We start from the raw sequence: 24,409 nt of genomic DNA, 5'->3' as shown, positions 1-24,409 counted from the left end.
TGTGTTTCCCCCTCACATTCCTTATGGCAAAAAATCCAGTCCCCTGAGGAAGTAGGCTTGCTGTGCAAGAACTCCACCTCAGCTTTAACTGCACAACCCAAACTTGCTGATATGGAACTGAATCCGACCCGAAAAGGGCAAGTCTGCAAGCATCCAGCGTTGTTGTAAGTTAGCAACTGACAAGGAAACAAGCCCCGTACACAATCGGAAGCAGTGCCTGTTTTATTAATACTTCACATCTTTCCAGGGCTCAGCCTTGGCACAGAAAACAGGTTATAGGGCTAAAATTAAGCCGATAATAATGCATACATTTGAAAGGTAAGCCCAGAGAAGGTACAGTACTTTGTTCAAAAGGACCCATCCAACATTACCACCATCCCAAGACGTATAAATTATTCTCCCTGCCTGGTTACAGATTCTGTGACAGCTTTTGAAGATTTATTTTCTTTACACGCCTTGAAATGCTTTTTTAAAGAGTGATTATGTGACCATGGGGTTGGAAATCAAGTGGTTGTGTTTTTATCTTATTATAACAACATCAAAATCCTTTCAGCTACTTCAACCTTTAACCTTAGGCAACATTTGGTTTTAAAGTTACAGAAGCAGGAAGAAACCTGAAGATGGGAGAATGCGACAAAAACCATTTGCCAGTACTGAGGAGGTGGCAATGTCTTCTAAATTCAGAATGGTGCCTAGGAACAGTTTCATTGCCAAAAAGGAGAAAAAGGCAAGGGGAAGCTATCTATGGTGCTGTCCTCTTTCTAGGGATCTATTCTGTTTCCAAGGGTGAGCTTTTTTAGAAAGGTCACACCCCTTTTGCTGGTAGCAGCTAAGGACCTGCAATGTCAAGATCAAGGTCACCTTGGGTTGTATTCAAGGTCAGTTGCACTCAGAGAAGACCAGGGGTTTTTTTCAGTCAGAACTCACCAGAACTCAGATCTGGCACCTCTCAGGAGGGCGCCATTACCATTCTAAGAGAATGAGGGAGGCGCCCATTGGTGAGTTCCAGCCCTTCTTTTTCTAGAAAAATAGCACTGGAGAAGACCCATTTAAATTAATACACTTGACTAACTTAGGCCCATTATTTTCCAGTGGGTCTACTCTGACTAGGATTTAGTTACAATGCAACCCGTTAGGAACAACACACCGTGGCTTTCTGGTTCCGAATGTCAAAAATTTACACTCAGGACGCTAGAGTCAAGTCAAGGCCTATAATACTCGCTCCTTAACACATGCTTTGTTGTTTTTCTGTCATCACAACGCCAGCCTTTTTCTCCCCTCCCCTCCATTAAATCTGGATTTCCCCTTTGCAGGGAAAACCCAAAGAAGTTAAACAGAAAAACAAAAATGGTTGCCAACGACCTGTTTGCGATATCTCGGTGACCCATTCAAAGCATTAAGTCCTTTTTTGGAAGCACCCTAAATGTCTAGGCCCTAAGGCTGGACAGATAGGCTTGACAAGTGCCTGGGCAATGCCTTAAGAAACCTTTAGCAACCATGAAAGAGCTCAGCAAGATTCTGGCTGGCCAGTAGGCAGGGGTACGAGGATCTGCAGTTACAAGAAACATTCTGAAATGCACAACAATGTTAGGTGCTCACCAATTTTTTTACTGTGAGCAAATTTCCTCCTCAGCTCAACAATACCCCTGCCTAGTGGCATGGACATTTAAAAAATATTTTGATGTACCACATAGCACTTCCATGCTAGTGACATGTTGTAGCCTATATAGGGGGAAGAGAAGCACAGCCTCCGACCGGACAATATCCTGGTTTGTAATGCTGTCTGTTTTCTCTGGACCTAGCCGCATCAGACAGCCTCAAGTGCACTGTTTAAAAGTGGTGCAAGCTTTCAGCCCCAAGAGGCTTCGCACAGAGAAGATGAGAGGGAGAGGTTATAAGTCCGCATTAGAGAAAAAGTACATTCACCGCATGTGAGCAGTCACACATTCAATCCTTGGCACCTCTAGATAGGTATCTGCAGCAGCTAAAGAGAAAAACCAGGAGTGTCACTGTTAGGGCAACACCAGGTGGACCAACAGCTAAGTCTTATGACTTCATAAATGTATTGAAAGACATGTCCTTCTGGAATATACCACTAGGTATCTATGTTAGATCAGCACCTGAGCTACTTCAAAACACAAGGCCACCCATTAGCTATTGCAGTGTGCGTGGACTTTGCAAAAAGAATCCGAAGTACAAAATGTTCCACGACAGATCGGCATAAATCTTCAAGCGGAGGAAAAGGCCTTAGGGGTACACCCACGAAACTAACAAGACTACATTTGCTAGTCGGGCATTTTTGCCCTAGCAGAACAAGTCAGTGTTGTTGACCCGATTTTACAGATGGGGAAAACTGAGGAAGAGAAACTAGGAAGCCAAAGCAGGGGACTAACACTGAGGGCACTTCCCTCCCCTGCAATTCAGTTATTAGTGCAATCTTCCTTCCTTCCATTCACGCCATGTCTTCTCTCCCTAAGGGACGCCTATCGAGGATCCCTGATTGAGATCAATGTAATTTTCCCCTCTTCAATTTGCCAGTAAGGAAAACATCCCCGTTTGCTTTGCCCAGGGATCTCTCTGCTACCGGTAAGATTCAAAATGGGGAGCGAGGCCCCTTCCCTCCCAGGCCACGGTGGGCCCACGCTCCTTCACAAGGTTGCAGCGCTGTCTGTTGACTTGAGCTTGGTCTCCATCTCCAGTCGCGCTTCGGCCTCCTTGTACTGGCTGGGGAACATGCTGCTCCCCACCAAACTGGCCGTGCCCTCTGGGTCACAATCCACAGGGAACGGGAAGGGGGCCGAGATGCCAGAGTGGATGGAATAAGCATCCAGCAGGAACTCTTGTTCTGCGGAATCTGGGAAGTCCATAGCAGCTGGCAGCAGGATATCACTCAAGGTAGGGCCGTTGTAGGAAGAGAAGTCTTGGCCCAGGTTGTAGTCCTCAAACAGGTCCGGCACGGTGATACGCTCCAAGTTGCTCAGGCTATTCCTGTCTTCCGAACCGGTCAAGGAGCCATCTGCAACGAGAACAAGGAAATCAACGCTACACGAGGGCATTTGAGAACAGTCACAGACCCCCTCCACAAAACATGGCAGAGAATCAGGGGTCAGCAAACTTTTTCAGAAGGGGGTCCCTCAGACCTTGTGGGGGGCTGGACTATATTTTGAAGAGAGAAAAAATGAACGAATTCCTTTGCCCCACAAATAACCCAGAGGTGCATTTTAAATAAAAGCACACATTCTACTCATGTAAAAACACACTGATTCCCAGACCATCTGCAGGCTGGATTTAGAAGGCGATTGGGCCAGATCTGGGCACCGGGTCTTAGTTTGCTTACCCATGGCATAGAATCTTCCTGCTTAGCAAACCCTGTTAAGTACAGCGATTCAATTTACTGAAATTGGGGAATGCTTAAATGCATCACTGTGTACTTAATTCTGGAATGTTCCCCAGTAACTCTCGTGTCACGTGAGAGGCATCTTATTACATTCTCCGCCTTATTTTGTGCGTGAGAGACTTGAAGTGTTATGGCTGCATCTCCATGAACACTGAAGGAGAGACCCGTGTTAGATTGAAGGAGGTGAGGACAAGTGACCCCACCTAGGCCTGAAGTCACCCCCCCCCCAACCAGGCCTCAAACTGTCCAAAATTCCTTTTCTCTCCTCTAAAAATCCACAGCTAAAGTTTTCCTCTGTTTTCTCACAAGATGCTGTGGCATAGGCAAAATGTTATTCTTTTATCAGTAAGAGAAGGCTTCAAAAAGCTAATGAATAGGCTCTGTCATTGTCAAGAATACTCAAGCCTGAGAACTGAGTCTTATCTCACTCTAGTTGCAACATCTTGAACACGCTGAACCGCAAGGCTCCTCGACCCCCTTGGCTTCTCATCCCCTTTCCTGGGAAGAGTCCAAAAGAGTCCCAAGACAGGAGCTTTCTGTTCATGCTCAGGAAACTCACTCAACATGGGGCAGGACTCCAGAAAAGGAGGAGAAAGGGGAGGGAACTGGAAGGGGAATATATGCTCTGTGCAAACGACTGTGAACTCGTGCTTGTTTTTGAATCTATCACACTTGCTCCTTCTACCAGTTCATGGATGGTAGAAATAAAGCTTTTTCTCCGAAACTATTCCTTGAGTGTCTGTTTGACTCCCACTCCCTCTCCCGGGTGCAATACTTTTTCCCAGCCGAGGGCAAAGCCTCATAAGGCTACAAGATAACTCTTCTCTAAATGCAATAAAGGGGAGATGCTTGCTAATGTGCGAATGTATGTGACAGAAAGAAGTACAGAAGTTGATGTTCTCCCAAAGAAGCAGTAAGGAGAAGTCTGCTGGAAGGAGAAAATGGAAGCCTCTTAGAAAGAACTGCATGGCTTAGCTTGAGAGCAAACACTGGAAAAGGAAGAAAGAAACACGGTTTGACTGTTTAAGGAAGAAGCTGCAATCTTCACCTAAGAAAAACTAAACCCATGCTTGGATAAGCATGAGAATGTGAATATTTTGCATATATTCTTCTTCAGCTATATGCTCTGCAAGTAAAAGCAGTGTATTTTAACAAGTGGACGCTGTTTTAATTTCAAGGAAAGAGTATTGCGCATGATTTGGCTTCCTAGCTGCAATTTAGCTACTCTGCCAACAAACCCGCTCCTTGGTTTAGCTCAGTTTTTAAAGCACTTTGCAGGGACGGAGATTCCAGAATAGCCAACTCAAGTGACTTTTCCCCAAGGTAACAATAGCTATCGGAAATAAGAAGAGATCTTCTGGATCCCCTACTGCCATTTGCAGCAACTGGTATTCAGAAGCACGCTACTTCTGACAGTGGAAGGAGGGCTGTCAGAGGCCTAGATTTTGCTTCATTTTTACACCAGCTCACCACTACAGTGGCTTTGCCCACAAACTGGGACCCCAAAACATTATGGAAAGCCTCTGGTCTGTGTTTGGGGAGAGGGGTTGGTGGTACCAGCGCTGTGCCCTCTTTGATAATTTTCTGTACTACTGCATAATATTCTGTTTAGAACTCAGTAGGCTCCAAACAGAGGCAGGCTTCGGCCTAGCCTGGCCGGACTGACCTGCGGACGGAGTCAAGTTGAAATGGTCCATGTAGCCTGGCTTCTTTCTCTTCCTTTTGGCTTCGATCCCGTGAGGGTCTGGTGAAACAAAAGGCAAAAGGGAACTTGGACGCAACCGTCCACGGTGTGCGGATTCTGCAAAACATATCCGTGAGCCCTTGGGCAGCAAACCCAGTTGCCGCCAAGTATACAAACCTGGGCCAGAGAGCTCCTCTAGGACATCGGGCATGCCTTGCTTCCTTTTTTTGTTGACCCGGTAAGTGTCTGCAGAAAGATTGATCCAAAGGTTTGGCAAGGAAGTACATTTTCATTTTATTTTTCGCATTTTAGGTAAAGGGACCCCTGACCATTAGGTCCAGTCGTGGCCGACTCTGGGGTTGCAGCGCTCATCTCGCTTTATTGGCCGAGGGAGCCGGCGTACAGCGTCTGGGTCATGTGGCCAGCATGACTAAGCTGCTTCTGGCGAACCAGAGCTGCCCACGGAAATGCCGTTTACCTTCCCACTGGAGCTGTACCTATTTATCTACTTGCACTTTGATGTGCTTTCGAACTGCTAGGTTGGCAAAAGCAGGGACCGAGCAACATATAGCTGTCAACCTTCCCTTTTTTTGCGGGAAATTCCCTTATTCCAGCGCCGTTTCGCGCTGCTTCCTGCTGCGTTCCTGGCTTGTTAGATATCCCGTAGACTGTCCCCGGGACAGGTGAGGCTGCTGATCCCTTATTTTCGAGGCTGCTGATCCTTTATTTTCAAATCTGAAAGTTGACAGCTATGAGAGCAACGGGAGCTCACCCCGTCACAGGGATTCAAACCGCCGACCTTCTGATTGGCAAGTCCTAGACTCTGTGGTTTAACCCACAGCGCCACCCGTGTCCTTTTTTCGCATTTTACTTTCACTTACATTAGTTGCCAGCACCCTCTTGTTTTTCCTATGGATAACAAGCCACCCACTCCAGCTTTTTGAGATTTCGCTAGGTGTTTCGCCCACTAGGCACTGAGTTTCTTTCACAACCTTGAGGACTAGAAACTTGCAAAAGCCACAATGAAAGCTGAATTCATCATTCTGCAGAATTCGCAGAGACCCATGAGATAATGAGCGCTTCAAACTGGAAGCTGTTCCAAATTTCCCACTGCATATGGAAGACGGGGACAAAACAACATTTGTTTGAACTGCAGAAGATTTTAGCAGCTGAATAAAGGGATCTGCTTTAAGGGCCCCAGACCCCAGGGAGCATTAATCTGGTTCTTGCATTCATGCAGTGCTAGGGAACCAGTGGTCCTGCTGATGTTGTTGGACTGCAGTTACAATCACCCCTGCCCATCAGTCGGCCTGGCTGGGGCTGATGGGAGTTGGAGTCCAGAAACTTTCAGAGAGCCACAACCTCCCCATTCCTGCAGTAAGGAATGAGAGAGTGCCATAGCTCAGTGACAGAGCACATGCCTTGCACGAAGACGTTCCCATGTTCAATCTCTGGTAAAAAGGTAAAGGGACCCCTGACCATTAGGTCCAGTCGTGGCCGACTCTGGGGTTGCGGCACTCATCTCACTTTATTGGCCGAGGGAGCCGGCGTACAGCTTCCGGGTCATGTGGCCAGCAGGACTAAGCTGCTTCTGGCGAACCAGAGCAGTGCACGGAAACGCCGTTTACCTTCCTGCCAGAGTGGTACCCATTTATCTACTTGTACTTTGACATGCTTTTGAACTGCTAGGTTGGCAGGAGCAGGGACCGAGCAACGGGAGCTCACCCCATCGCGGGGATTCGAACTGCCGACCTTCTGATCGGCAAGTCCTAGGCTCTGTGGTTTAACCCACAGTGCCACCTGCGTCCCCTCAATCTCTGGTATCTCTGGTTAAAAGGAAAAGGTATAAAGTGAAAGGGAAGGCGCACTTTGTCCAAGACCCTGCCAGCCAGTGTTAAGCTAGATGGATGAACCGCCTGACCTGGTACCAGGCAATTTCTTATGCTCCCTTTATACCGTTGTCCTTTGGCAGGTAGGTGAAGTTGAAGGGGTCGCTGGAGACGCTGTCCGTCAAACGGCGGAGGTATACCTCCACCTCCACTGGCTCCACAATGTCAAGGTGCTGGTACGGTGGCGTCTTGAAGACAATGGCAATCTGCCGGTGAACATCGGCTTGTGAAAAGTCAGCTTTCCCCTCCCACTTGTCCCTTCGAAAGATGATGGAGATGTCTTCTGCAAGGACGACAGGCAAGGAGGTCCTTTTAGATAAGGTCTTCCCCTCCGGGAAGTCTGATTATTGTCTGCCCAAGAAACTACTCTATTCCAAACTTTAAAATGGGAAGCATAATGCTGGTGGTCAACAAAAGAGGTTTAAAGACTCTCTCAAAGCAAATATATAAAAAAAATGTAGTATAAACACTGACAATTAGGAAACACTGGCCTGCGAGCGCTCCAATTAGAGAACAGCCTTTAACGAAGGCGTCATGGGCTTTGAAGATGCCGAACTCAGGACGAAAAGGAGAAATGTGCTAAGAGGAAGGCACGCTTGGCAAACCCTCACCGTGATCAACTCCCGCCCAGAAACCTATGTCCCCATTGGAAGGATGTGCAGATCCAGAATCGACCTCCACAGTCACTTACGGACTCACTGTTAAGATTGTGTTCACGGAAGGCAATCTTACTCGGCTACGAGGGATTGCCAAAGAAAGAAGATGAGCTCTGCCTCCTCTTAAGAATGGAAGCTGAATCCATCACACTTCTCTGTTTTCCTCACGGTTGTGTTGAACCAAAGCTGGAATGTTCCGGAAGGCCTTTAAGCACCATCTTTGGTAGTCAAGATAACCCCAGAATAATTGGCAGTTGTTGCAAGAATGAGCTCGTATATGTTTATATTCACTTGCTTTGATGTGTGGTAGTTGGCTGCCTTGATGCTATGCTTATCTGTAAACCATGAGAAGCTTTGGCTAACTGCCACCTATGGCCTCACCGGCCAGGTGTTCTAGGAGGTTCTGGGTAAACTGACGTATGCTAGTTAGTGCATAAAGGATGTACCATATTTTTCGCTCTATAGGACACACTTTTTCCCTCCTTCAATGTAAGGGGAAATGTGTGTGCGTCTTATGGAGCGAATGCAGGCTGCGCAGCTAAGCCAGAACAGGGAGAGGGAGTGCTGCGCAGCACTCCGTCTTGCTGTTCTAGCTTCGGGCTTAGCTGCGCAAAGCGTCCACAGGGCAGTGGGGTGCCTTCATCCCGCTGCCCTGCGGAGGCTTCGCGCAAAGCTAGACCAGCTAGAGGGAGCGCTGCGCAGTGCTCTCTCTAGCTATTCTGGCTTTTGGATAGCCCCCGCAAAGCCTCCGTGGGGCAGCAGGACAAAGGCTCCCCGCTGCCCTGCAGAGGCTTCGCGCGGCTCTTGCGGGAAGTGGGGGGGAAGGGACAGAGTGCACGGCTCTGTCCCTTCCCCCACCTTCCAGAAAAGCCCCCAAGAACCGCGCTCCCTTTAAAAAGCGCACGGTTCTTGCGGGAGATGGGGGAAGGTACAGAGGGCAGCCTCTTCCGGGCAGGGGGAGCCTTCATCCCGCTGCCCAGGAGAGGCTTCAGCGGCTATCCCAGAAGCCAGAACAGCAAGAGGCTGTCCCAGAAGCCAGATCCCTCTTGCTGTTCTGGCTTCTGGGATTCAGATTTTTTTTTCTTCTTGTTTCCTCCCCAGCAAACTAGGTGCGTCTTATCGTCTGATGCGTCCTATAGAGCGAAAAATACGGTATATACATTTGCTTGGGGGTGGACAAGTCATGACAACCTCTCACTGTTGCAGTATCCGTCCTGAATCTGTAAAGGCAGTGAGACACTGCACTCTGTGTTGTAAGTTTACACCTTTCTTTAATAAAGCACTAGAACGAGCCATTCTGGCATTTCTGAAACCCCTCTTTGGGATTCCTGCCTCAAACCACTTTCACAGGCCTGTGGTTCAGAACAGCAGCAAAACAGGCACCCAATCAAACCAGCTCAGCAAGCCTGATGTGTTGGGGAACGAGACCCGCGAAAGATCCCTGGGGGTTCTTTTCACTTACCTTTCTGGACTTTATCACACAGCAAATAGAGCTCCTCTCCGCCCGTACAGCTGCCATACTCCTTATTCATCCGGTAGATTTTCAGCTCCGACGTGTTTGTGGATTCTGCATGTACCCAAACCCACAGTGTTAGAATTTGACCCTGCTTCCCATAGCCACATGTGTTTTCTTTTCTATTCCTTGTGTCTGCAAGGACCTTCTCCAGAGAAAGCCTGGATCGTACACATAGCAAGGGGTGCATGGAAGGAACATTCCCTTAAAGGGCAATCATCCAAAGGTAAGATACAAAACCCATTCCGATGTCAGGGCTTACTCCTTGGAAAAGCAAATTCACAGGGCCTGTAGAGTCCAACTCTGACCAGGACACTGATTTGAAAGCTGAAGTGTCGTGGGTTAAGGAGCTGTACTGGGTTCGAGATCAGGGAGAAGAGTTGGTGGAAGAAGACTGGAAGAAATTTAAAGACTATTTACAGAAATACTGTAAAATTAATGAATGTTAGAATGATGTTGGATTGAAATTAAGTGGTTTCTAGCTGTAATGGTATAAAAGAACATGAAAAAAACGGTTTTTTATAAGTAAAAATCTAATGTTATAATAACTTAAGATTAAAGATCTGGGTAGAATAAAGAGGGAAAGAAACTGCTAAGTTAATAAATTGAACTGGAATACAAAAAAGGGAGGTAAGAGGAGGTCCGGGAAATAAGTTAATGAAAAATAATGTGATGAAAAGATTGATTGTTTTTAATTATTTTTATTTTGTATTTTGTATTTTTTCTTTTTCTATTTTGTAATGTAAAAACCTTAATAAAAATTTTATATATATATTAAAAAAAGGAGCTGTACTGGGTTCTTGGTCCTGAGGCTGATGATCAGAGGATTCCTGAACCTGAGGCTGGAAGGCAGGCAGGCAGGCAGCTGCTGAACCATCCTACAGCATCAGGGCCTATATACCTGGAGACAGAAAGCTCACAGGCACCTTCCCCCCACCCCAAGCCCAAGAAACCGCCTTCTACTTTACTTCAATGGTCCAATGGCACAGGAAACCAATGGAGTACAGGCAAAGTGTCCAGAGTATTGACTCTGAGCCCAGTCAAGGTGGAGGCTGTTGTTGACTTCCAACCCTTACTGGAGCAGGTTTCTCACAGGAGCTCTCCATGGTCCTGAAGCAACCAGTTGCCGTACCCCAAGGCTTCTCCCCAGATCAGAATATAACGCTTTTGATCATGTGCAGTGTGTCATTCCCTCCTATCCACTAATTACAACCCATTTTCTGGGTTTTGTAGGGTCTCAATCCTAGAAAAAGCACTGGATTGGCTGGATTCCTAACACCATGTCTCTGCTCCCCCCCCCCGGTGTTTGTTTACTTGCCCTTGTTATTTTCTTTTGTAGCCACGGCTAGAAATAACCACTTGCCCACTTCACCACCTTCCAATACTCCCCATTGCTTACTCTTGTCAAAGATGGGTTCTGAAAGAACAGGGCTGAGGTGCCGCGTCTTCCCTGTGCAATCTTGGTATGAGACTTGAAAACAAATCCTGACCACGTTCATGTCAACCTCCTGGTGATTTTTTAATGAGCCAGCTATACAGAGACAGAAGGAGAGAGAGAGAAAGTGAGAAACAGAAAGAGCAAACCAAGCACAGAATAAACACATTTGTTGTATATATGAGCAGAAACAGGGGCTTTTCAGTGGTGGCTCCCCATTTGCAGAAAGCTCTCCTCAGAAAGGCTCGCCTGGCGCCACCATTACATACCTTTAGGCACCAGTAGGGCTGCCATACGTCCGGGCTTTCTGTGATACGTCTGGGAATTGGGCAGCGAAATGGCATCCAAGCAGATTTTTTGCTGAATTGGCAAAATGCCCGGGAAAACCCAGACATATGGCAAGGTTGTTATTTTTTTATTTAAAAACTGCTTTAAAAATCAAAGAAAAGCCCAAAAATGTTTTGTTTCTTGGGAGATTTTTTTGAAGCTAAAAAACAAAAAGCTCAAGAACTTTGTCCTGATTTTCACTTTGGCAACCCTAAGTACCAGGCGAAAACATTTCTTTTTCGCCAGTCCTTTGGCTCTCAATTACCCATGGCCATCTAGTCCTGTGAGCTAAGGGTGATGGGAGTTGTAGTCTAAAACATCTGCAGCGCAGCAGGTCACAGCAACCAAAATGGCCGCCATGCTCTTGCGATAAAAAACAACAGGAAGGTGGTGTCCTGGATTTTGGCTTCAAGGTGTTGGAGGGTGCGCATTCCACCAGCATCAGGAGGACCACATGCTCCCCAGTATTGCCTTGATAGTCTGCCCAACTCACAAAGGCCTCTGGCCGCCAGATTTTGGTTCTAGTCCTGCAGGAGCTACTATGACCAACCCGGCCTCTCAATACCTTTGAAAGGATCGATCCCAAGTTGCAGCTTTTTCTCTATGGATTCCTCTATGTCCTTCTTCTTCACGCACTGGATCCCAAGGTTGTTAAAACTGCAAAGCGATCAGAGGAGAGTTTGGGGTTCAGGAAACCGGAAGGCTGCCAACAAAGGAGGCGTTTTGCTTCCAAGCTGCGTTAAACCACATTGGTCCATTTCTCCATCTAGATCAATGTTGTCAGCAATTCTCAGTGTTTTGATCTTTTTCAGTCCTGACCGGAGACAGTGGGGATCAAGAGCATACTCACTAGGATTTTAAATTTTAAATTGCACTTTAAATTGCATTTTAACCTATATTTTAAATTGGGTTTTTTTCTATTCTGTTTTTACAGTAATTTTACTAGTGTTAGCCACCCTGAGCCCAGCTCTGGCTGGAGAGGGCGGGGTATAAAGAAATTTTATTATTATTATTATTATTATTATTATTAGGAACTTTAGAAGATTTCGAGCACAGGCCAATAGGCATACATTTGCACAAAATTTACATGTGCTGTTTTGTATGCGCAGCTGCAGATTTTGACTGCAAATATCACAGAAAGCAAACCAAGTTATTTCTCATCCAAATAACTCAAAGAAGCCATTCATTCAACTGGCACTCTTTGTACCCTGTCCCAGATCACTCCATTGCAGTTCCTCTTCAATTCATTTGCTGCCCAATTCTTTTCCCAACAGATCCTGCTTGAAATCAGTTGGATTCCCCTTCTATTACTCCCAGATCATCTCATTTATTATTATTATTATTATTATTATTATTATTTTAAAAACACACTTATTCAAAAGTTATAATACAGCTTTATCCACTGCCGTAATGTGTAATATTTGTAATATCACAAAACGGTAATTCCAATCCTCAATCCCTCATCACCGTCATCTCTAAATATGGTTATCTTAAATTAATTTATCCCCCTAAAATAAGTCAGATTGTGCACGCACACACACAATACAGTGTGGTGCAGCAGCAAAAAATATTAATGCTATTCTAGGCTGCATCAACAAATTATAGAGTCCAGATCAAGGGAAGCAATAGTCCCGCTCTAGTCTGCCTTGGTCAAACCACACCTGCAGTCCTGTGTCCAGTTCTGGGCACCACAATTTAAGAAGGATACAAACTGGAAGATGTGCAAAGGAAGGCAACCAAGATGGAAACCAAGCCTTATGAGGAATGGTTGAGGGAGTTAGGTATGTTTAGCCTGGAAAAGAGGAAACTGAGAGGAGATATGAGAACCAACTTCAAATATTCCAAGGGTTGGCACACAGAAGAAGCAGCAAACTTGTTTTCTCCTCCTCTGGAAGCTAGGACCTGAACCAATGGCTTCAAGTTACAAGAAAGGAGATTCCAACTGAATATTGGGAAGAACTTTCTAAAGGTAAGAGCTATTTGAAAGGGCAACAGACTCCCTTCGTGAACTCTCCTTCCTGGAAGTTTTTAAGCAGAGGTCGGCTCTGTCATGGATGCTTTAGTTGAGATTCCTTCATTGCAGGGGCATGGACCAAATCTACAATTCCATAATCCTAATACAATATCCCCTGCTTAAGTTAGGCCCTATTGGCACAATACACTTAAAGCAGTATCATACCACATTAAATAGCCACGGCTTTCCCCAAAAGAATACTGGGAGCCGTGTTTTGTTTAGGGTGCTGATAGTCATCACAGTTTTGAATTATGGTGCTGGAGGAGACGCTTGAGAGTCCCATGGACTGCAAGAAGATCAAACCTCTCCATTCTGAAGGAAATCAGCCCTGAGTGCTCACTTGAAGGACAGATCCTGAAGCTGAGGCTCCAATACTTTGGCCACCTCATGAGAAGAGAAGACTCCCTGGAAAAGACCCTGATGTTGGGAAAGATGGAGGGCACAAGGAGAAGGGGACGACAGAGGACAAGATGGTTGGACAGTGTTCTCGAAGCTACGAACATGAGTTTGACCAAACTGGGGGAGGCAGTGGAAGACAGGAGTGCCTGGCGTGCTCTGGTCCAGGGGGTCACGAAGAGTCGGACACGACTAAACAACAGCAGTCGTCACAGAACTGCAATTCCCAGAGGGCTTTAACTATCAACCCTTCTCCACAGGGAACTCCGGGAACTATAGCTATGTGAGAAGGAACAGGGCTCCCCTAAAAACTCTCAGCACCTTTAACAGACCCCACAGCAAACACAGTGCTGCAGCAATGCAAGCAATGCAAAGCGTTCTTACCTGTGCTTGGGGTTGGCTCGGGGCTTCAGTGTCACTTCGCAGAGACCATTGTTGCAGTCTTTCCCCACCAGGCTGTGAGGGTGGATCCGGTGAGGCCAATCCTTCCACACCAAGCATGCTGTCACCTTTGCTTCTGGGATGCCTGCAAAGTTCTGCAGCTGGAGAAACAAACAGAGAAGGAGGAGGCCTTCTTCTGGGGGCCACCACGAAGGAGCCCACGAACTGCTATTGGCTGAGCTGCCCCTACGGCACCTTCCCAAAGGCCAAGACTTTCATGGGTTCTGTGCAGTTCTTCACACAGCCTTCACCAACCTGTTGGCCTTAACACGGCCTTTCTCAACCTCGGGTCGCCAGATGTTGTTGGACTACAACTCCCATCGTCCATGACCATTGGGTCCTGTGAGCTAAGGACGATGGGACTTGTAGTCCAAAACATCTGCAGAGCAGCCGGTCAGCAAAGGCGATCTTTTAAAGAGCGGCTGACTGCAATCTGGGCTTTGATGAAACACACTGTTGTGACGCGTCCAAGGGAACAGGGGCAATTGGCAGGCCCCCAGCTGGCTCCAGCCCACCGGCCAGCAGCTGGTCGAACTCTGGTCCTCGGTTCTGCATCAATCTGCGACTCAGAGCTTCAGAAGCCTTTCAGAAGCTGTGAACGCAAGCCATCAGAGATAACAAACTCTTCGCAACGGAAGGGCAGGCAGAGGCACATGTAAAGCATACTTAAAGGTAAAGGTAAAGGGACCCCTGACCATTAGGTCCAGTTGTGACCGACTCTGGGATTGCGCACTCATCTCACTCTATTGGTCGAGCAAGCCGGCGTTTGTTCGCAGACAGCTTCCGGGTCATGTGGCCAACATGACTAAGCCGCTTCTGGCGAACCAGAGCAACGCACGGAAACGCCGTTTACCTTCCCGCTGGAGCAGTACCTATTTATCTACTTGCACTTTGACATGCTTTCGAACTGCTAGGTTGGCAGGAGCAGGGACCGAGCAACGGGAGCTCACCTGGTCACGGGGATTTGAACCGCCGACTTTCTGATCGGCAAGCCCTAGGCTCTGTGGTTTAACCCACAGCGCCACCTGCGTCCCTAGAGCATATTTTCAAGCAGTTTATTCAGCATAGATCAGGACAAAGAAAACATGTCTGCTCTCCTTCATGTCCAAGCAAGAAGCATAAGGCAAAAGCTATACACAAACGGAAGTTCCCAGAAAGCTGTGCTGGAATGTAAACAGACACGAGACATACAACAGCTCCACACATCTGTTTAGGCGGAACAGAACATCAATATCCTAACACACACCACTCACCTCAATGGTCGGCAGAGTTTTGTTGGTCTCGGTGCTGAATTCACCCAAGATGCTTCCAGCCGACCTGCCTTCGCACTGGTAACGGAAACGCATGCCCCTCTGCTTGGGCTGCTCCGTGATCACCAGCCTGGGTGGCTCCTGGATGACGTCGTCCAACTGCTCTCGGGACATCCCTGGGCGCAGGGAAGAGGGGAGAGGGGGCCACGAGTCATCAGAGCATCGGCTACTAGGCAGCAACGGCAGGGACGTCCCCCTTGGAACCAGCTGGGGCCTTAGCGTCAAGTTGTTAAGGTTCTGAGAGAGCTGGGAAGGAGACGGGTCTCGCAGCGCGCAAGAGGCTGAGAAGGTGGAGCCGTAGGGCCGCAGCAGGCTCATGCCCATCGGCTCAGCTGGTCTCGGCATTCCGGCTGGTGATGCTAAGTTGGAGCGTTTGGGGATCAGCTCGGCTGGCCCGTTAAGCGAGACCCTGGGGGGAAGCGAGACAGGATCCACCTCGAAGCCATCTTCCTTAATCAGTTCATCAATGATTTCTGGAAGGCAGAATGAGAGCAGGGAGGGGTTAAGTTCCAGGTTCCGTTCAAAGCGTTGATATTCACGTTTAAACCTCTGAATGGCCTTGGACTTTACGCATCTCAAGAAATCCCCTTTCCCATAGGAACCACAAGCGCTGCAATCGTCAACAAGGCTTCTCGTTGAAAGAGAGCGGCATGTTTGGCCTGGAAAAGAGGAGACTGAGAGGAGATGTGATAGCCACCTTCAAATATCTCAAAGGCTGTCATGTGGAAGATGGAGAAAGCTTGTTTTCTCCTGCTCTGGAGGGTAGGACTCGAACCAATGCTGATGGCGCCGCCACTGCGACCAGCTACGGCGACGATTCTCAGGAGAAAACTAGGAGGAGGAGGAGTTCCAAGGGAACAGTGGGGCAGGGGGGCCCGTAGAGCAGGAGGGCCCAGCGGGGGAGGCAAAATCAGTAAATACAGAGAGGACCCGCGAGGCCGAAAGGACACTGGAACCAGAGCCACGACTGAGCGAGCCAGTTGCGCCAGACCAAACGGCCCCATTGCAGCCAGCATCCTTGGAACACGAGCCAGAACACAAAGCCCTGACCAGGGAACACCCCAGGCCGCAACACACACGTGGGCAGCCAGCATACCTTGAGGACTATGAATGCAACCTCCCAGGCAGCACTGGAACTTAGAGGGGAGGGGTGTTATGTACTGAGTTGAATAGGATCCAAAATGCAGCAGTCTGATTGGTCCTAGAACAATAGGATTCAGAATGCAGTGGTCTGATTGGTCCTAGAACAAGACATAACAAATGCCTTCGAGCTACAAGAAAGGAGATTACGACTAAACATCAGAAAAAACTTTCTGACTGTTATGTAATAAGCTTGCATCCTAGAACAATAGGCAAGTAGGATCCTAGAATGCAACAACTGATTGGCCTGCAGGAAAAGACCAATCAGGCTCCAGGAGAGAAGCAGAATCAGCCAATCAGACGGGACTCATTGTGTAAATACTGTATATAAAAGCCTGAGGTTTGGGGGGCAACTCAATCACTGTTTTCCTAGCTGCAATAAAGAGTATGAAATCACTACAGGATTTCACTGACAGTAAGAGCTGTTTGATAATGGAACAGACTCCTTTGGGATGACCCTCTGCAATTATATAATTCTCATTACAGTCCCATGTTTGTGAGAAGCAGGGTCCTCTTGGTGGTGGCACCTTCCCTGTGGGACATTTCTACACAATCTTTTAAGAAATTGGTTCAAACACTCATTATTGTGTTGGGGATTGCAGAGTTAGCACTGAACAGTGGGAAATGATATACTATATTAATTGAACAGGATGTTTAAAATAACCTTTGTAAATAAACCAGAAGCTTTTCTTTTGGGAATGATAGGGACAGAACTACCTAAATTGTATAGAAATTTATTTATGTATGTGACTACAGCAGCAAGAATGCTACTCACCCCAAAATGGAAAGATGCAGAAGCGAAGGAAGAATGGATACAAAAACTTATGCAATATGAAGAAATGGCAAAACTTACCGGAAGAATAAGCAATCAAGATAACAAACTTTTTAAAAAAAAAATGGAAATGGTTTATTGAATATTCACAGATGAATTGCAAACAGATAAAAACATTGGTAGGATTATTCTAATAACCTGCAGTTTCATAAGAGTATATAGTGGAACCTTGGGTTACGTTACCTTCTAGTAACTAACTTCCGGGTTGCAAATGCGGCAAACCCAGAAGTGTATACTTCCGGGTTTTGCCGCGTGCGCATGTGCAGAAGTGCTCTACCATGCCATGCACGTGCGCAGAAGTGGCGCCTCATGTTGCGGACTTTTTGGGGTACGTAAGGACCCCCAGAACGAATTAAGGGTCCACTGTATATTTAAAGTAGATAATTAAATGATCAAATGAAATGAATTTGGATTTGCGGAAGATATTAAAAAATATTAATTAAGGAACCGCAGAAAGAGGGGGAAGGAAGTCAAACTCTGAAATGTTAAAATGATTGTAAAACTTATGAAATGTATAGATTTGAAAAGTATAAAGAAAAACTTTGTAAAAAAAGTTTTGCCTTCACCTCCATGGATCTGCATATCAATGGCTACCAGTCATGATAGCTATCTGCTACCTCCGAAATCAGAGGCAATACCACTTGCTGGGAATCACAGATGGGGCAAGCAATGTTGCACTCTTGCCCTAGTTGTGGCTTCCCAGAGGCATCAGATTGGACACCGTAAGAACAGAGCACTGGACCAGAAAGGCCTTTGATCGGATCCAGCAAAGCTATTCTTATGTACTCACTACTGTTATTTGTAGCTGCTGTTTGGGAGATTTAAAAACAGTGCTTTGTTTAAGTGCCACGGAAATAAAGAAATGGTGTTTTGGCATTACTTGTTTCCTTGTGTTTTAGTCTTCTTTTTCATCTTTACAGAACAGTCCTACATGATGCTAGGACGAGGGATACTAGCTGCTGCAGAACCTCCACTATACAGCAGCTACTACTATGCTATAAGATCCACTGTTCTGTGATAAGTTTGTATATATACCTTAAGGTCCATAAATAGCAACAGCCTGGAGATCCCAGGCCCTAAGGAAGTCAGATTAGCCTCAACCAGAGGCAGGGCCTTTTCAACACTGGCTCCGGCTTGGTGGAACGCTCTGTCTCATGAGACCAGGGCCCTGCGGGATCTGATTTCTTTCTGCAGGGCCTGTAAGACAGAGTTGTTCCACCTGGCCTTTGGCTTAGAATCAGTTTGATTCCCTCCCCCTCTTTCTTTTTCCTTTCTCCTCCTGTGAAGAGGCTGCATCCTAAAGTTTTAATGTTGTATTTTAATCTTGTTTTTTAAATTGTATTTTAATCAACTTGTTTTTATTATTGGTTGTTAGCAGCCCTGAGCCCAGTCTTGGCTGGGGAGGGTGGGGTATAAATAAAAATTATTATTATTATTATTATTATCATTATTATATATGGGTTTGTACTACTGATGAAGCCCAGGACGGCGAAACAAGGCTAATATTCTGGAAATCCTTGTCTTAGACTCTGTGAAAGGATTCTGTGGAACTGTAACAACCTTTCGTGTGGATTTTTGGACTCTATGAACAGACAGGTGGAATAGACATTTACACATATATGGACCTTATGCATGAACTGATTAGAGAATGAATTGATCCACTGGGTCTTCTAGTTTTTTCGTTGACCTTTATGAGCTACTTTTGTTGAAATCTACAATTTAATACAATGAATTCTATACTTGATTTATTCAAACGTACAGCCGGTTACATCTTGTGTGTTTATTGAATGTTTCACGTAACCAGAGGTTTGTTGTTGTTTTGCGAACCTCCACTATAGCCAAAGAGAGCCAAGAGCTGGAAGGGAGGAGAACAATGCACAAAGTAGAAAACACAAAAGCGTCGCATGCCCCACCAGCATCCCTTGAAACACTGCCAAAGCTCACTGATCAAAAAGAACGCCTAATTGACTTCCACACACAGAAGCAGCCGCTGAACTCTGACAAATCTCTATCTCTTAATGTGGTACTGGTGCATAGAATCTAGTTCACACATTTAGATTAAAGCCACTGCGTTATGTGACACTAAGGGACAGGTACGAATCAGTACTTTAACCACCAACTGGTCCTCCACACATACACAGAGAACTTGGTTTAGATGCAACAGTCAAACCATGATTTTGCCATCTTGAATGGGCTTTGTGCTCCTGCTCCTCCTCTCCTTCCATCATTTCCCGGTTCACACAAACCATGGTTTGCCATTACATCTGAATCGGCAAACTATAACATTCCTCGTTGGGAGGAAAACCAATCAAACTACTGTTTCCAGTTCTAGTTTGGAAGCAAACTGTGGTTTGCCCAGTTGCATGCAACATCAAATAGCGGTTTGCTGAACTAGGAAGTACAGTAAAGGACATGTGCTTAAGCTCTGAAGGACAAACCATGCTTTGGTCATTAAATGTGAACCAAGCCACATGCAGAAGAAGAAGAAGAGTTTGGATTTGATATCCTGCTTTATCACTACCCGAAGGAGTCTCAAAGCGGCTAACATTCTCCTTTCCCTTCCTCCCCCACAACAAACACTCTGTGAGGTGAGTGGGGCTGAGAGACTTCAAAGAAGTGTGACTAGCCCAAGGTCACCCAGCAGCTGCATGTGGAGGAGTGGAGAAGCAAACCCAGTTCACCAGATTACGAGTCTACTGCTCTTAACCACTACACCACACTAGCTCTCACTTACTGTATGTTCCTTGTATATGTCAAGAATATACCATCCTAATATTGATTTTTTTCCTTACCTGAAGTTTGCTTCACTACTCTGCCCCAAGCCCCAGAATTCTTACCTAATTCATCTGAAAAGAAAAAAAAAGAAAGATCAGTATTTTAAATCAAATCACAGCATATTCCGCCTGTCTGCACATATTGAACAGTGAGGGGTTCACAACCCAGCCCATGTTTACTAACTCATCAGCCTTGCCTTCATTAAATGGTCATTAGGGGTCCCCTGGGAAGAGGGATTGATTGAAAAATTAACAGCAATAATGTAAGACTTTCGAAAAGCTTTTTTAAAAAACTAAAAGCACATAAAAACTTTTAAGTACTGTAACCCATCCTGGGACCCTACAATAAACGTAAATAATAAAAGTAACAATAATTCCTAGCCTTTTACTTTTTTATTTCTTTCATCACTGAGGAAGAATTAAACTCCGGGTTTCTAAGAAGTTGATCAAAGGGATACACGTGATCCGAACGCAAGCGGTCCTTACCAGCCGTCTCTGCCGTGGGCTGCATGATGGACAAACTGGAAGCTGGGAGGGAGGAGCCTGTAAAGACAAACAATGTGTTGGAAAGCTGCATTCTCCCATAATTTCCAGGCCCTGTCCACCAAGAAAGTGTTCATAACCAGGGGAGACCAACGGAGGCAGCCCACTATTAGAGAAGGCCAAGGGCAATCAGCAATGTTTAAATGCAGACCTCATTTAAAACAACCCACAATGCCCCAGATGCAGTGTCGCCCCAGGGCATCGTGGGAAATTCAAAATGGCATCTTCAAGCCACTCAGCATGGCGGCTGTTCAAGGTGCACCAGCAGACCAGTCTGACTTTTTTTCACCTGGTTAGTCTCCCTTCCATCCTCAAATTCAGTAGCCGGAAAACCACCTTCCCTTTTTAAGAGTGCCTGAATTGCAGGGGTGAAGAGGTTATGAAGCTAAAGGCTATGTACACAGCATGCATTTAAAGCACACTGCTTTCTCCCAAACAATCATGGGAACTGTAGTTCACCCCTCGCCGAACTGTAACTCCCAGCACCGTTAACAAAGTACCCTTGTCATCATCATTGGTTTATTAATCGCCTTGTAACCTAATGCATTCTTACTGCCCCAGAATTCTTCCAAGCTACAGATATATCGTCTACTGCACTATTCACCTTCTAGGGCCAAATATCTACCCTTTGCTTTAATAATAAACGTAAGAAAATCAGGCAAATGCTGCTTAATCAGGCCAATGGGCCATCCTGTTCTCACGACAACAGTGGAGACAGAAACATCCATATTTTGTTCACTTTCCCATTTCACTGCCATACAGCGTATAGTTTCTAAGAGCCTGCCACCTCCAAGGGATCTCCAAACACCAATGGCTAGGGTCTTACACATTTAAGTTGCAGATAGGGCATGTGGGTGGCGCTGTGGGTTAAACTACAGAGCCTAGGGCTTGCCAATCAGAAGGTCGGCGGTTCGAATCCCCGCCACGGGGTGAGCTCCCGTTGCTCGGTCCCTGCTCCTGCCAACCTAGCAGTTCAAAAGCACGTCAAAGTGCAAGTAGATAAATAGGTACCACTCTGGCGGGAAGGTAAACGGCTTTTCCGTGCGCTTCTCTGGTTCGCCAGAAGCGGCTTAGTCATGCTGGCCACATGACCCAGAAGCTGTACTCTGGCTCCCTCGGCCAATAAAGCGAGATAAGTGCCGCAACCCCCAGAGTCGGCCGCGACTAGACCTTATGGTCAGGGGTCCCTTTATCTTTAGTATCAAGATGCATTTTCTACTTTAAAACACCTCATAAGAAATCAGAGCGATTTGAAGAAATCTGTAAAGCCACTAGCCCATCAAAAAAACCACAAAAAACCCTACTAGTCTACCTGTCTACATACAGCTAAGCTTGCTCAACATTTTGTTGTCTGGTTACCTGGAGACAATTTTTGCTCACCACAGGCGACCAGGCAGACGTGAGCCCATTTGCGAGATGGGATGATCAAAAAGTCTTTAAAACAGAGCCACCAGCTTGGCACTACAGGGTCAAACTTTCTAAAACCAAATGACCGTTCACAGAGCAGGAAACATCTGCTTCAAAACGTTGGAGAAAGCAAATAAAATTGATTTTACTTGCCCACATCCAGAAACTCAAACACACACTCATGCCCCTTCACCTGCCTGTGTAAGAAACCTCCCTGCCCCTTTACTTAATGAGTCTCTTGTGTGAAATGGGGGGCGGGGAAGGAAGAACCCCCCTGCCTTTTCAGAAAAGGGATGTCCCCAGGATGGCCACATGGCTAGAGAAGGGACCAAGAGAACCCAAACACGCCTGCTCCTTTTAAGTGCAGGATTAAAATGCAGAAATCAGCAAGCGAAGCTTATCACAGTGTGGAAATGAGCAGGCAGGAGGATTTCGACCTGTGCTGTTCAAAGCCAGAGGAAAAGCAGGGAAACCCACCCCAAATATTCCCCCCTCCCGTGGGGAACCCATAAGCAGGATCCGAGCAACTCTCCCCTCGCCACCTTTGGTTTCCGGCATTTAGAGGCACAGCAGAGAGACCGTGACCCAGTCTGCTGCCTAGACAATAACACAGTGCCCCCAACCCCTGGGCCGGTAACTGGAAAGTCACACACGCCCTCTCTCCCCTAGAACTCGTTTCACTCCAGCTGCCCCATACCTAGAGCTGGGGAAGAGAGCATCTCTTTCCTCTGCCAGAGAGGCAATCGCAGCGGCTCCCGTCTCACTCCAGGCCTCTTCATAACCTGGCCCTGAGCTCCATTCCCCCTCGGTCAGCCCTCCAGCCCCATTTTCTCTCTGTCTGTCTGTCTATTTTTATTATTTTTTTAAGCTTTGAGGGTTCTTGGAATTCCCCTGCTCTGCCGGCTGCTGCTTCCTGATTGGCTGCTGGCTGTCATGAAGTCATGCTCAATGGACCGGGGAAAGCCCCCAGCCTAGCGGTAAAGGGCAGGATCTACTCTCAGGCGTGGAAAAAAAAACCCCAAAACGCAGCAAAAAAAAAACCACACAACAACCAAGAACCGAGAAAGGAAAAGCAAACAGGCACTCCCTTGTACTTAGTAAGGCAACAGGTGCTAGGCTAAGCGGGGGTGAAGGGGGTGGGGGGTGGAGACTTGGTTTCCTACACTCGTTTTCTCTTTCTCGCTCCGGGCAGGATCAGGCCTGCATGCACACCCAGTTGTTCCGCTTCCAGAGGTGGCCAGGCAGATGCTTCTCTGGAAAGGTCACGAGCAAGCAGGCCATGAAGGAAAAACAGCCTTTCCCCTTAGCACCTGTTGCTCCAAGGTAGACTGGCCCTGCAGCTGGAGGCTCCATTTAGCTGCCCTGGCTTACCGGCGTGCATTCCAAAACCTGCCCTCCATGAATTCCGACAACTAAGCCTTTTCAAAGAGCAAGTCAACCTCCACACACAGGTGAATTCTACAAGATAATAAGCTGGGTGACGAATAACTTCCTAACAGCAGTCCTGAGCCTACTTCCTAACTAGTTCCTAGTAATAGGAGAAGAAGAAAATAATTCTAACCCATCAACTCTTTCCACTCCTAACTTTATAAACGTCTGCTGTGTACCCCCCACTCACCCGCTTTTAAGGCTATTGTTAAAGGTTGTTTTATAATACTTAAAAACAACGGCTTTCAGGCAATGAAGTTGCATGCTAAACCAATAAGAAAATAAAGCAGCCCTCTTTGCACCTGTGTCTTGCAGAGCAGCCTGGTGGTCTGCAAAAACCCAGAGACCAAACTGTTTCCCCCCCCCAACACTGCTGGGACTCCAATTCCCATCAGCCCCAGTCACCATGGCAAATAGTCCTGGATGATGGGATTTGGAGTCCAAGAACTTCTAGAGCGCAACAGGTTTCTTATTCCTGCCGTAAAGGAAGTTCTTCCTAGGGTGCACGTGTTTCCCTCCATCCTCTGAAAAGCTTCACCTGTACTAATATCTGTTGGTCCTTTAAACAGTTGGCAACTCAGTATGGAGATACTGCACGGTTGCTAAACAATCTCTACTCACAGATCAGAATTATCCGTGGTACCTAAACATGCACCAGGAAGAGTGGGAAAGATCCCAATTTCTGTTTGCTTGTTTCCCCCTCTTTCATCACAGAGTTTCTCTTAACTTCAGCAAGAAATCGAACCCTGTAGGGAGTTCAGCGGCCCCTTACCCAGCTCTTCTTTTAGCTGTGTGCCTTCTCCAAATTGCCCCAACTCCTCAAGGCAGGGCTCAGGTTGGAAGATTTCTCCCGGGGCAAATTTGCATCCTCCTTCTTCTGCAGCATCTTTCCCCCCAGCACCAGGTTCAGCTTTCGGTTTCGGGGCTTCCAGGCTCATTTCTTTTGAAGAGGAAAGGGATGGGGGGGGGGAATCAGGAAGGATTTCCAACTCCAGGAAAAGAAAGGAGGGCTGTCGTGACCGGAACACACAGCCCCCTTCCCCTCCTTGGTCATTTGGCACCGGAAGCTCCCTCTTCCAAAAAAAAAAAAGAAAGAAAGAAAAAAGTTACTGGCCAAACCGATCAGCCATGTGGTTTCAAGAAACACAAACTGCCAGAAAGAGAGCGCTGTGACCGGAGCTCAGCTTGATGATCCATATTTGACTTTAACATCTGTCCACGGA

The 24,409-nt window shown here is 46.7% G+C and overlaps 1 protein-coding gene across 1 annotated transcript; it reads right to left on the bottom strand.

The window, feature by feature from the left end:
- Positions 1-199: 199 nt before the first annotated feature.
- Positions 200-24,230, bottom strand: RELB (RELB proto-oncogene, NF-kB subunit). Its single transcript, XM_053397808.1, has 12 exons — positions 23,959-24,230; positions 20,295-20,351; positions 19,872-19,880; positions 15,006-15,535; positions 13,696-13,853; positions 11,467-11,558; positions 10,539-10,670; positions 9,089-9,193; positions 7,038-7,253; positions 5,259-5,327; positions 5,064-5,141; positions 200-3,016 (listed from the first exon to the last, which is right to left on the bottom strand). Exons 1-12 carry the CDS (start codon positions 24,122-24,124, stop codon positions 2,649-2,651), a joined length of 1,980 nt encoding a protein of 659 aa, XP_053253783.1. The 5' UTR covers positions 24,125-24,230; the 3' UTR covers positions 200-2,648.
- Between the last annotated feature and the right edge of the window lie 179 nt (positions 24,231-24,409).

Source organism: Podarcis raffonei, chromosome 8 (genome assembly GCF_027172205.1).
Source record: "Podarcis raffonei isolate rPodRaf1 chromosome 8, rPodRaf1.pri, whole genome shotgun sequence".
Taxonomy (NCBI): Eukaryota; Metazoa; Chordata; class Lepidosauria; order Squamata; family Lacertidae; genus Podarcis; species Podarcis raffonei.
The sequence above is the reverse complement of the archived record's forward strand: the minus strand, read 5'-3'. Positions and strand labels throughout refer to the sequence as shown.

Excerpts from the sequence above, each read along its gene's own strand:
- RELB (XM_053397808.1), bottom strand. The coding sequence starts at position 24,124 with ATGAGCCTGGAAGCCCCGAAACCGAAAGCTGAACCTGGTGCTGGGGGG. Across the intron at positions 20,352-23,958 it reads ACAGCTAAAAGAAGAGCTGG|GCTCCTCCCTCCCAGCTTCC; the intron begins GTAAGGGGCCGC and ends TTGTCTTTACAG. Across the intron at positions 9,194-10,538 it reads AGAACCCATCTTTGACAAGA|AATCCACAAACACGTCGGAG; the intron begins GTAAGCAATGGG and ends GGGTACATGCAG.